At 37.4% G+C, this 14,592-nt stretch overlaps 1 protein-coding gene across 1 annotated transcript; it reads right to left on the reverse strand.

The window, feature by feature from the left end:
* Positions 1–3,070: 3,070 nt before the first annotated feature.
* LOC132152272 (odorant receptor 131-2-like) lies at positions 3,071–4,054 on the reverse strand. The gene has a single exon (XM_059561080.1). The coding sequence runs from the start codon at positions 4,052–4,054 to the stop codon at positions 3,071–3,073; it is 984 nt and encodes a 327-aa protein (XP_059417063.1).
* Between the last annotated feature and the right edge of the window lie 10,538 nt (positions 4,055–14,592).

The following is a 14,592-nucleotide window of genomic DNA, read 5'->3' on the forward strand; positions in this document are numbered from 1 at the left end:
AGGAAGAGGACCAAATAAGGAAACCAAAAGTTCATAAATGTGACAACAGGTATTTATTGCAAAAACTGATTTTTTGAATATATTTGTTACTGACGTCAAAGCCTTTTAAATCCTGTGTTTTATATTGATAGATGGTTAGATTTAGGGGTAGGGGTTGGTTTACATGCTCATAAATGTGTAAACAGCGTAAGGTAAATAAAATTGTTGCGATTGTTTACGTTAAAAAAATCACATCCCAACATATACGCAATAATGGCAAAATTATTATTACCCAATATATAATTTAATCAAGACGATACAATTCTTAATATGACTTTCACATCTGCATACTGACACCAAAGAGTTCTTATTTAAAGCAATGATGGACACTGCACATCGAAATATTATGCTAAAGGGGAACCCTGTGCATTAAAAAGTGATGCCAAGGGTCCTGAACAAGCTTCTGTATGTGACAGGTTGGGAGTGAGAATGTGTTGCTAACACATGGGAATTTGGCTGTTAAATATGCTTGAATATATGTTTTTGGCTGACTTAAATGTTTTGGACTTTGTGTTTTTATTTTATCTTACCAGAGAGTACAATGCTTTACTATATAAATCATGTATTTTCATTCAAATTTGTCTATATACGGTTTCAAACAAAGTCATACTATAATTACTTATTTATCTATTACTTATTAAATTCTCATGAGATCAGGTTGCTGTCAGTAAAGGCCTTTAATGTTTCATATTAGGCCATATATAAATGTGACATACAGGAAATGGTTTGTTTTTATTAATTAATTAACTGTTAATGACTAGCTACTAAATGCTGGATTGTTTTAAAAATGTAGTAAAAAATGTTATCCCAACAGCTGGGTTAGTCCATATTTGACCCATCATTTTCAGAGTGTTTTGAGTTTCATTACATATATATATGTTTATTGTTTAAAATTTTATTCCCTAAGGGCAAGTTATTTATTTTTAATTGGCTCAAGTTAAAAAATGTAAATGTGAATCATTACCCTATTTTTTTTTAAATAGATGAATGCAAAAAAAAAAAAAAAAAAAAAATCAGTGTAGGTGTTACAAATAAGGGTGTGTGCTAACGTAAGGAAAAAGTGCTAGAGGAGGATCTGGAACAAATGAGGAGTTTACTGGATGACGAAGGAGATTACAGACAATATACTACATTTACAATACAATCTTAGGTTAACACTCACAAATATACATATACCAATATAGCATTAACATAGACAATCACGGACGAGGAAGAACTGAACAGAACGGGTATTTAGACACACAGGAGGTAATCAGGGAACAGGAGACAGGTGGGGATAATCAAATAACCAAAACAAGAAAAGGAAGGTGACCAAATAAGGGAACAGAAATCCATGAATGTAACAGTAGGTAGGGATTTGTATTTATTATTTTCCAGCTGTAGCTGTATCCTTTCTATCCACAATCCTGAAAAACTGTTAAATAGCATTAAATCCTCTGTTGTTATTGTTATTACATATGTTTATGTGATAGCAAAGATATTTAAAAAGGAAATATATCCCTATAATATTTGTATATACACAAATACATAAATCAATTGTAACATATTTGCAAATGAAATATTATGCATAAATCAGCTATACAATTGAAGAAACAATTGCTCACATAATGCTTCCATGTGCAGTAAACAAAATCAAATGTATTATTTCCTGTTTTGGGGTTACGATGTTGATACACACCCATCGATAGATACTTTTTATCACAATGCTTTTGATTGTAAAACAACTATCCAGTAAAGAAGATATGGAGCAGAGATCACTTTCAAAACAATTCCAGTCAATCTGTCAGCACTACAAAAAAAAAAAAACATTCATAGTTAGCACAGAATGAATGAATAGAAATAGAACAAGTGTATGGAAAAATGGCTTCTTCTTTTTACAAAAAATTTGACCGCAAAACTCACCAATGAAGATTTTTAAATGCACGCACACTCTGATTGTAGATTATGATGTATGTTATGTCATTAGGGAAAATATAGAGATAAAAAAAAAACACAGACACACACTCATGCTTAGTAAAATATATATGGGGAAAGTATTAATTTAAAATAGGATATATCAGAAAAGGCCTAATTTTAGGGGGCATTTTTCTAAGGACTTCATAATTCTTATTTTTCCAATATACATTTCACTAAGCTTGTGTTGTTTGTTTTTTATTTGCCCCAATGACATAACTAATGATATTTCCTTAAATGGACATAATATCAATTTATTGATGGTGCCGGGGCACTAGAAATGTTTCTGTTGTGATCTGGCTCATCATGCATCTCTCTCAGGGGCATTGCACAAGATCCCGGGCCCTATGCAGGCAGTCCTGATGGGCCCCCATGAAAATATCCAGGTAAAATAAAATATATTCCAGACTTTTCAAGGGCCCTCTCTTACCTTGGGGCCCTGGTAATCAGTACTGGTTTTACCCCCGGTCCGACGCCCCTGATCTCTCTTAGTGGAACCAACATTACAGATCATATTAATGAGAAAACACAGTTATTAGATATCACATGCTATGTGATCCGATATGTGATGAGAGAATTACATCTTATCATTTATATTATTTACACATCCACAGAAAATATGTTAGATTTACTATGTAAAAGCTGAGAAAAAAAGGTCAACTGAAACTACTGATTTATTAATGTATGTGTGCTTTCATTGCATAATATAAAGGTGTTTTCCCACTGACATTTTTTATGCTGGTATGTCCGTGAAGTTCATGTACAGCTGCCATACACTCTGAACAAGCATTTGTTTTTTGTTTTTTACTTGTTTATGCAAAAAAGTAAACACTTCCTGCAAAAGATCGTATTATCTTCTGCAATTTCTCACTTTAAAAAGTGAGCAAACAAGATCAAATCTGAATGATAACTAATTAGATAGATAACTAATCATTAGATTTCAGTGTATTAATAATGTTCATTGGGCATGTAGTGCAGTATATATTTATTATCTAATTTTTCAAACAAATCATATTCATCCGCAGATGTTCCTTAAAAAGTCAACTTTTCCATCACAACATTTTAATATAGTGAACTTTCACATGGATTTATTAGAAACTTTTGGCAAATTTCCACTGGGTTGGATGTTTTGGATTTTTCTCCTCATCTTGAACATTGTACACAGTAAGTATCTTTTCAAGTATTTGCAAAACATTTGATCTCTCAAGCCGTACACAACTGGACTGATAAACCTGGGCATTATCTGGATGACTAAATAGCTTGAGAATCTCATATCTACAATAAATTGTGGAAACATTTCTGCCAGCAGCCTGTCCAGGAAGGGCCCGACAAACGTTAGCATGCACATCAGAAGCTGGATCCCATGTAGGATGATGGTACTACGAGCTTTGTGAGCATCTGAGTTCGTGGCCTTTGCAATAAACATGATCTTCAAGTAAGTATACACTATAGTGAGCCACACAAAGGTCAGGTAAATGATGTACACAACATTTCTCTTGTCTACTATATATGGGTTATCAAACACATAATCTCTGATGCAGGGGATGTTGCTGTAGAAGAAGGTTAGAGGTTTTGTAGCCAACAGGATGAACAGGTCTGGTAAAACCTGAATGGCACTCAGGACCCAGATCAGACCAATAAGGGTGTACGTTTTACGTATGGTACAGATCTGAGCATGACGTAAAGGGTTGCAAATGGCTATATAGCGCTCTATAGCCATGGAAGCGAGATTCAGTGGTGTGTTGAGAGTTGTGAATATAACACTCATCAATAAAACACAGCAGAAAGAGACATTGAGAGTAAACACAGTGTAGCTTAAAATGTGAAGGATGACTGCAATCATCAGCTGAATCATGTCATTGAACACCATGTGAATGAAGAGAATGTAGCGAGGGTTTCCTTTGAAGATCTCATGCTTGATGAAGGTGTGGACGAGTGTGCCATTGATATAGTTGATGGAGATGCACAAACTGACCACGATCACATTCCTAGTCACCGCTGAGCTAAAGCCGTCCCTCAGATACTTGGGTTGTGTGATGTTACTCCCTAGTGAAATGTTCATTTTTTGATAGCACAGCTTTCTAAACAAAAAAGAGAGCAGAGAATATAGGAGGTTTAACGATGTGCTTTAAGATAACTAAGATAGAAAAATGTTATTCTCAATGTAATATTCAGTTGCATCAACAAATTCACATCAAAGTGAGTCACATAAAGATCAGTTGTCTTAGCAATCATACCTCTGCAGCTGCGCCAGTCTGGTGTGAAGGAAGCTGACTAGAAACTTCATTTTATACCATGTGATTTGCCTCTTTGGAATTGAGGTTTGTCTCATCTTTGTGATCCTAAAGAACTGCGCATGACAACCTTGTGAGATGTCAGAAGAATTCAAACCATGTATTTGTGCAATCATTTAACTATAAAGGGCCAAATATCAAACTTGATTGAAGGCTGTAGGCTGCAAGAAAATGCTGCTTTATATCTAACTGTATGATAAAATATCAAATTTAAAAAAAAAATGTATTAATAAAATTCCTTTATATTCTCAACATTTTAATACAAATGAAACAAAACAAACTAAATAAAAAAAGTTTTAATACAAAGTGATATAATAGAAATGAAGGTATCCTTCAATGGCATTTTTATTAATGTAAAATAATAAAGGTCATCAAGGGTCAACCCTGGTTTGGGCATCTCTGCTTTAGAGAAATATACTTTGCGATGGGCATGACCTGGCCAGGACAAACCTGGAAATATGGTTATTGCGTGTTCAGTGCTGACAGATGCTGGAGTTGCTTTCTCTCCACTGACTGGCATTCACAAGTGGCTATATATTCTGCTAAAAGACAAGCAACATACAGTAAAAAAACAAAAAAACTTCAGATCTTATAGGACATGTTTTACTGAAAATTTTTCTCATCATCCAAAGGTCTAAAAACAAGCAAACATATATATCCACAACCATTCAAGTTGTGATATTAACATCCAAACCACTATGACTTTTGAACCGTTTTCTTATTTTAGTGTTTACTGATGTAGCGGATCTGACCTGAATCAGACAAATTAAAGAGTCGATTAGGACTGTGGTTGAAACACGAGCCGAATTCCTCAGTAAGGCAACAGGAAGTCATAAAACATTCTGTGCCACATGTCCCAAGCAAGATCACCTACCAACCAACGCTTTCACAGAACAGCTTTCAACATTAACACCACTAGAACAATTATTGACAATTTCAATTCGGAGAAGAGATTGTCAAATTTGTTGTTCGTAATTGATAGGCAACGCCGGACATCACGTGTAAACCCATGAGAGTACTACACAAGATCCTTTGACTTCCCCCACCTAGCAGAACCAGACTGAAATTCCTAAGGGGGGCCTTTTAACCTCTGGTCTCCACAGAAATCTTTGTCAGATAATGGCACAGAAAACTGTCTTTTCTACATATATATATGGACGAAAATGAACTCAAAAAGACTTATAAATGAATATCAGTCCATCGCTTCATTCCATATTCATTTATATGTAACCCACACATTTGACTATCATGTTTATAATCCCTAATTGTGTATGTCTTTTAATAACTATTGGATAGCTTAAGGATACATATTCATGTTTCATTTGTATGTGCTTGAATCTGCTTGCTTGAAACAGTCATGACCATCAGTTATTTGTCAAATGTATCATATTCTTGTTATAGGAATCATGTCCAAAATTAGACCCTGCAAGAGCGGGAAAATTCGGACCATGTGCTTGATAAAATAACATATGATTTATGATACCCCCGAGCCAAGACAATATCTGATTGGTCAAGACAACATTTGAGGTGTGGCCAACAGGCCAGTTTAAATACTCAGGACACCATAAAATTCAGCTTTAGTTTTTAACTATGCTTCTTAGCTTTTGCTATTAGTCATGTTTGCATTTAGTTTTTAGCTTGTAGCTTTGCTTCCTAGCTTTGCTTTTAGCCATGCTTTAAGCGTTCTTTGAGCGCGGTTCCAGCGTGCTTCGGCCTGCACGCCTGCTACTTAGCCATGATGAGAAGAAACACCACCTAGTCTCGTCAAACTTTACTTCTTTTCCGTTTGAGAGTTTCGTGTTCTTAGTTAAGTTTTGTAACGCCGTGTCGGACCTCGACTGCCCGTTCAACTTCAACCAGCCCACACAACTCTGCATCTTCAGCCAACTCCCAACCACAGGCTTCCCAAGACATCACTTCATCAACTACTGAAATTCCAGCCAATCAGCGACATCGGGCAACCCCTTTCAACAACAACAAAGGGGACTCCCTTTTCACAGGAGACGCAAGTAACTTTACCTCCAGACTGTGACCTTTACTGGTGTATCTAATATAATTTTAACCTCATTGAGGAACTCAATGCGAGGGCTAATTAAGTGATTGATGGTTGTTCATGTCTATGCAATTTAACGTATGGCTGTAAACTTGGGATTCCACAATTCCATTCTCTTAAACTCATTCTTTCCCTAACTCTCGATCTTCCTGCAACTTGTGTGAATGTGTGAGTGCGTGCGTTTATGTGCTAGATTAGTTTATATGTCTTAGATTTATCTAATAAAGCCTTATTCATATTGAAAAGAGAAGTATCTTGTGTTTTGTGCTTACAAGTTAATGTCTTAAACTGCCGATCTTGTTACTGTGCTAATTGATAGTGTTTTCACTATACTTGGGATATTAATATCCAGCGCAGATTTGATGTTAAACGGCTCGTTCAGTGAATCGCAGGGCATCTCAGTGATCAGCAGTGAAACAGTGATTCTGTTCAAATTCCCTTTAAAATCTTAAATGATTCCCTTTGAGCTAAATTGACCTGTTTCCCTTACACTGATAAAAAAACTAGCAAAAAAAAACTAACAAAAAGAAAAAACTAATTAAAATTTTTTATGCAAAATTACTGTAACCCCTGGATTATCTACTATCTCTATAAAATCATTTAAATTAATAATTAAAATTAATAAGGCAAAAAAGGGCTACATTGCTCCAATTGCTCACTGTATATATATATATATACACTCACCTAAAGGATTATTAGGAACACCATGCTAATACCATGTTTGAGCCCCTTTCGCCTTCAGAACTGCTTTAATTCTACGTGACATTGATTCAACAAGGTGCTGAAAGCATTCTTTAGAAATGTTGGCCCATATTGATAGGATAGCATCTTGCAGTTGATGGAGATTTGTGGGATGCACATCCAGGGCACGAAGCTCCCGTTCCACCACATCCCAAAGATGCACTATTGGGTTGAGATCTGGTGACTGTGGGGGCCATTTTAGTACAGTGAACTCATTGTCATGTTCAAGAAACCAATTTGAAATGATTCAAGCTTTGTGACATGGTGCATTATCCTGCTTGAAGTAGCCATCAGAGGATGGGTACATGGTGATCATAAAGGGATGGACATGGTCAGAAGCAATGCTCAGGTAGGCCGTGGCATTTAAACGATGCCCAATTGGCACTAAGGGGCCTAAAGTGTGCCAAGAAAACATCCCCCACACCATTACACCACCACCACCAGCCTGCACAGTGGTAACAAGGCATGATGGATCCATGTTCTCATTCTGTTTACGCCAAATTCTGACTCTACCATCTGAATGTCTCAACAGAAATCGAGACTCATCAGACCAGGCAACATTTTTCCAGTCTTCAACTGTCCAATTTTGGTGAGCTCGTGCAAATTGTAGCCTCTTTTTCCTATTTGTAGTGGAGATGAGTGGTACCCGGTGGGGTCTTCTGCTGTTGTAGTCCATCCGCCTCAAGGTTGTGCGTGTTGTGGCTTCACAAATGCTTTGCTGCATACCTCGGTTGTAACGAGTGGTTATTTCAACGAGGTTGTTTTTCCCTTTTCACACCATTCTTTGTAAACCCTAGAAATGGCTGTGCGTGAAAATCCCAGTAACTGAGCAGATTGTGAAATACTCAGATCGGCCCGTCTGGCACCAACAACCATGCCACGCTCAAAATTGCTTAAATTTGCTTGATTAGATAATTGCATTAATGAGAAATTGAACAGGTGTTCCTAATAATCCTTTAAGTGAGTGTATATGTATGTATATATATATATATATATATATATATATATATATATATATATATATATATAGTTTGGGGTGACACTTAAGATTGGAGTAATGATATTCCTGCTGAAATTCAGCTTTTCATCGCTGGAATAAATTACAATTTAAAATATATTAAATTATACAGCTGCTATTTAAAATCATAATAAAATTTCACAATATTGCTGTTTTTATTACACTCTTAGAAGAGTTTAAACCTTTAGAGTTCAAAAAAGAACATCTGAATGAACTTCTAGTTATCAAAAAGGTTCTATAATGATCCACTGGTTATTTGAAACTTAAGTTCACTCTGGCATTCTTCTATAGATTAAAATCTTGCTTTTTTAGGACTATAAGAAAAAGACTGGTTGCAGGATTATTCCTGTCTCAGATAGATTATGGGGACATCATCTATCAATTTGCTTGTCCATCTACTCTGTCTATACTAGACCCTCTTTATCATGCGGCTCTCAGGTTCATTACAAATGCTGGCTATCAGACACATCATTGCATCTTATACAATATGGTAAATTGACCATCACTTAAATTGCGCAGGATGCGACATTGGTACATTTTTATTTATAAAGCGATTTTAGGTATCTTGCCGTCTTATATTTGTTTAAAATTTGTTCGTATCCAAAGTACATATCGATTAAGATCTAGTGATGTACTACTTTTTAATGTACCAAGAATGAGGACTGTAGCAGGAAAGAGGGGTCTGTCATTCTATGGTCCTTCGTCCTGGAATGAATTACAGTCTAGACTAAAGATTAAAGAAAAAAAGAATATTGGATATGCAGATGGACATGTGTAATTGCTTTAATTAATGGTGGGTGGATATTGACTTCTAGCCACTATTTTCGTTTGTTTATATATTTTAAACTCACTGCATCTTCACATGCAAATATTTAGTAAGTTTTGTGCAAATCTGCATTGTATTTTATATTGTAATTTATTGTCTTGTAACCTATGATTGCACGTGCTATACAGGACTCCCTTGTAAAAGAGACTGTGTCTCAATGGGACTTTTCCTGTTTAAATAAAGGTTATATATATATATATATATATATATATATATATATATATATATATATATATATATATATATATATATATATATATATATATATATATATATATATATATATATATATATATATATTTGGCAGTTATTTTAAGAACCTTTGTTGTGTCTAGTCAGAAATTGGACTTTTAATGAGGTCAGCTGATCATCTGCTGAAAACTTTTATTTATTTATTTTTTTGTACTTGGCTTCGCTGGTTAAGCAAAACATGATTTATTTTTTTTTTTTTTTTTTTTTATGAACACACAGTTTAAACATCTAGTGTAATATTACCACCAAAACATCAAGGGTCAAGAGCCCAACAAAATGAAACACTGATCTCCTTGATGGTGATTTCAAATGAAATAATATAACATCTCGGACAAATAAAGATTTCTCCCACTCTGCTGCTCTGTGTTTCACGGAAACTTGGCTGAATGACACCATACCGGACAGCGCGCTCCATCTGCCGGACTTTCAGCTGTTTAGAGCGGATCGCGACGCAGAATCAACGGGGAAATCGCGCGGCGGCGGGACATGCTTTTACATCAATGAACGGTGGTGTACAGATGTAACTGTGTTAAAGAAGACGTGCTGCTCAAATCTCGAAACGCTCTTCATTAACTGCAAGCCGTTCTATTCGCCGCGGGAGTTTCATTCGTTCATTCTGGTTAGTGTTTACATCCCTCCTCAAGCGCACGTGAGCTCAGCTTTACAGAAACTCGCTGAGCAGATCACAGAGACAGAACAACAACACCCAGACTCTGTTTTAATCATTCTTGGGGACTTTAATAAAGCCAATCTCTCCCGTGAACTGCCAAAATACAGACAGCATGTTACTTGTCCCACAAGAGACAGTAATATATTGGATCACTGTTACACAACAATAAAGGATGCATTTCACTCTGTTCCACGAGCAGCTTTGGGACATTCTGATCACCTTCTGGTTCATCTTATACCGACCTACAGGCAGAAACTAAAATCAGCTAAACCTGTATTAAGGACTGTAAAAAGATGGACTAATGAAGCAGAGCAGGATTTACAATCTTGTTTTGACCTCACTGATTGGAGTGTTTTTGAAGCTGCTGCCACTGATCTGGACGAACTCACAGAGACGGTAACATCATATATCAGTTTCTGTGAGGATATGTGTATTCCTACCAAGACTCAACTAAATTACAACAATGACAAACCGTGGTTCACTGCAAAACTCAGACAGCTCCGTCAGGCCAAAGAAGATGCTTACGTGAAGGGGGACAATGTCTTGTATAAACAGGCTAAATACACACTGGAAAAGGAGATCAAAGTGGCAAAGAGGAATTATTCTGAAAAAATAAGGACTCAGTTCACTTCGAACGACTCCGCATCAGTGTGGAAAAGCCTAAAGAAGATCACCAATTACAAGACACCACCCCCCAGCACTGTGGAAAATCAACGACTGGCAGACGATCTGAACGAGTTTTACTGCAGGTTTGAAAGAACACCCATCACCTGCCCTGAACACCTCACCACACAACCGTTCACACCAATAACAACTCCTGCAACCAACCCTGAATGCCTCTCCAAACAAACGTTCACACCATTCACAGCTCCTGCAACCAACCCTGAATGCCTCTCCACACAACCGTTCACACCATTAACAGCTCCTGCAACCCATCCTGATCACCTCTCCAATCAACCGCTCTCACCATTCACAACTCCTGCAACCAACCCTGAATGCCTCTCCAAACAACTGTTCACACCACTCACAACTCCTGCAACCCACCCTGAACACCTCTCCAATCAAGCGCTCTCACCATTCACACCTCCTGCATCCCCCCTCTCCCCCACACCTGCAATACAGATCAGCGAGGATGCGGTGCGCCAGGTCTTCAGGAAGCAGAAAAGGAAAAAAGCACCAGGCCCAGATTGTGTTACACCAGCCTGTCTGAAATCCTGTGCTGACCAGCTGGCCCCCATCTTCACAAAGATCTTCAACAGATCGCTGGAGCTGTGCGAAGTCCCTTCATGCTTCAAACGCTCCACCATCATCCCCATCCCAAAGAAATCCAAAATTACAGGACTAAATGACTACAGGCCTGTGGCTCTAACGTCTGTAGTCATGAAGTCATTTGAAAAACTGGTGCTGGCCCACCTGAAGGACATCACTGGACCCTTGCTGGATCCTCTTCAGTTTGCCTACAGAGCAAACAGGTCTGTGGACGATGCAGTAAACATCGGACTGCATTATGTTCTGCAACACCTAGACAGACCGGGGACCTATGTGAGGATCCTGTTTGTGGACTTCAGCTCTGCCTTCAACACGATCATCCCAAACCTCCTCCTGCCCAAACTAACTCAGCTCTCCGTGCCCACCTCCGTCTGTCAGTGGATCAACAGCTTCCTGACAGACAGGCAGCAGCTAGTGAGGCTGGGAAAATACACATCCAGCACCCGTACAATCAGCACCGGAGCTCCCCAGGGCTGTGTTCTCTCCCCACTGCTCTTCTCCCTGTACACTAATGACTGCACATCTAAGGACCCCTCTGTCAAGCTCCTGAAGTTTGCAGATGACACCACACTCATCGGCCTCATTCAGGACGGTGACGAGTCTGCTTACAGACAGGAGGTTAAAGAGCTGGCTGTCTGGTGCAGTCTCAACAACCTGGAGCTTAACACGCTCAAAACAGTGGAGATGATCGTGGACTTCAGGAGAAACCCCCCTGCACTCCCCCCACTCACCATCATGAACAGCACTGTGACTGCAGTGGAGTCATTCAGGTTCCTGGGCACCACTATCTCTCAGGACCTGAAGTGGGACATTCACATTGACTCCATTGTGAAAAAGGCCCAGCAGAGGTTGTACTTCCTTCGCCAGCTGAGGAAGTTTAACCTGCCACAGGATCTGCTGAAACAGTTCTACTCCACCATCATCGAATCCATCCTCTGCACTTCAGTAACTGTCTGGTTCAGCTCAGCTTCTAAATCGGACCTCAGAAGACTACAGAGGGTAGTCCGGACTGCTGAGCGAATTATCGGTACAACCCTCCCATCTATTCAAGAACTGTACTTATCCAGAGTGAGAAAAAGGGCTGTTAAAATCACTCTGGACCCCTCACATCCAGCACACTCCCTCTTTGAACTGTTGCCATCTGGTCGACGCTACAGAGCACTGAGCACCAGAACGACCAGACACAGGAACAGTTTCTTCCCTCAGGCAATCCATCTTATGAACAGCTGATAATAACTGTGGGACACACTACACTATTTATATTTATATACACTACACTTTTTATCCAACACACATACTTAGCGTACACGTAAATCTTTTGCACATAATATACATGTACATACATGGAACACACTATACTACTTATATTTATATTTATATAGACATACACTTATTTATCCAAACACACATACTTAGCGTACAGTTACAATTTTTCCACATAATATACATGTACATACATAAATGCTCTTTTTAATATACCTGCCATACATTGTCAATTTGTATATTGTCAATCCTTACCCACCTATTTGTATTTTTTTGTATTTTTTATTCCTTATTGTGTTTTTTTGTTCTGTCGCTGTTATGTTGCACTGCGGAGCTCTGTCACGAAAACAAATTCCTCGTATGTGTGAACATACCTGGCAATAAAGCTCATTCTGATTCTGATTCTGATTCTGATTCTAAAGTATAAGAGCTTCTCTAGACGTCTGACAGAAATAAAGACAGACTGGCTAATAATGAGAAGCTGGTAAACGGTTTTATGAGTTGTTAAATCAGATCTTGAAAGATTTCATGTTTTTTTTTTTCAGCTGAATTCATCTTTGTGGCCGAAGTCAATAGTAGTTCTTGTGTTTCTCTTGCCTTCGGTGATTCTGAGTGTTAACAGCAGCTGTTTATCATTAATGGTCAATCATCACATTATTTTAACTCTAGCCCTGCTTCAATGCTTCTGTAACACTTTAAGTGTTGAAACACATGAACAGTGTGGGACTTTGCTGTGAACTGTTACATAAATATTACCTGTTTCATTCACGTATGACTGACGCATATTAATCACATTAAGTTTATTGATTAATTTTATGTTAAAGCAGTGTAATCTAAAATTGTTATGTAATTGAATTACATAAAATGCAAATTTAGATATTATTATTTTTTCTTTTTTGAGTGAACCCTGAATGCAGCTTTGATAAGCATTAAAAAAATCTTTAGAATGGTAACATTGACTTTTAATGTATTTTATTTTGGTTTGACCAAATCCATGATTATGATTCAAATTGTCTGTTAAATAAAGTTAACATCCTAATATGGCTCTAAACTTACATCGCTTCATTTTCACATCATCATCATATCTGTCAAAAAACAAACAAACAATTGACTCCAGCCTTTCTGGAAAACCATGCCCTTTTCCTCAACACGTGTTTGTGTTCCTAAAAAGGCAATAATTCATATTAGGGAGCTTTGTCCTTTCGACATCTGAGTATTGGAGTCTGAGCTGCAGTATGTTTGTGGTAATTAACACACTTTCACTGAGGCTAGCGGGAATCTCTGACATTTCACAACCTCCAAGGAGCCTAGACTGAGCAAGAGCGATGGCAATAGAGACTCGAGCATCTCGGGCCCCAGAGATCTGCAGGCAAAAGGGCAAAGCGACCAGGAACCCTTGTTATTCTGAAGCTTGCATCCCTGGGAGTGATTAGCACGTCAGTGGAGAGATGTACAAAAGATCAAGGAACATAATAAGCTAGATTACTTTAGCTGTTTAAAGGTCTGCTGGCATCAAGAGAGATTTTGTTTTGCAATGGTAACACTAATGGTCTCTTGCCTTTTGATTGCATGGTGGCTGATGTAAATGCTGACCAATCACTAAATCTGAAGAAAGTTTGTGATGTATGCCATATTTAAGTACACTGTAAAAATGACTTTTCAAAGTTTAAATAAAACTGATATTTTTGCAGTAGTTACAAGAAAATATTATTTCAGTCCGTCTCCCTCCAAATTTTACAACATTTTATCTCAATGTTTTACTTTCTTTTTCTTTGTAATTATTTCTGAAATTTACAAAATTTCGGAGTGAAAAGTAAATCTAAAATAAATAAATAATAATAAATAATACACACTGTATATGATTTTCATTGGTCCCATATATATATTTCTACAAATACATAGTAGATTCATTTTATATTATGGCAGAACATTTGTAAAGCATCGTATTCAGAATGACAGCAGTCTGAAAACATCTTTATTTAACACTCTGAAAGAATACAGACACACTTTGAATGTTTTAAAAAGGAGTGTTATTAGGAAATAATTCACATATAACAGCCTTATAATGGGGCCTTTTTTTGCAAATATCAAGAAAACTTAAAAACCTGAGGCCAGAGTACACTGAGGTATCATAACTGGATTCTGTATTCAATAACAATAATAATAATAAAAAAAACTACAATCTTAAGGGGCACTTGTACACAATAACCCTGT

Source organism: Carassius carassius, chromosome 10, assembly GCF_963082965.1.
Source record: "Carassius carassius chromosome 10, fCarCar2.1, whole genome shotgun sequence".
NCBI lineage: Eukaryota > Metazoa > Chordata > Actinopteri > Cypriniformes > Cyprinidae > Carassius > Carassius carassius.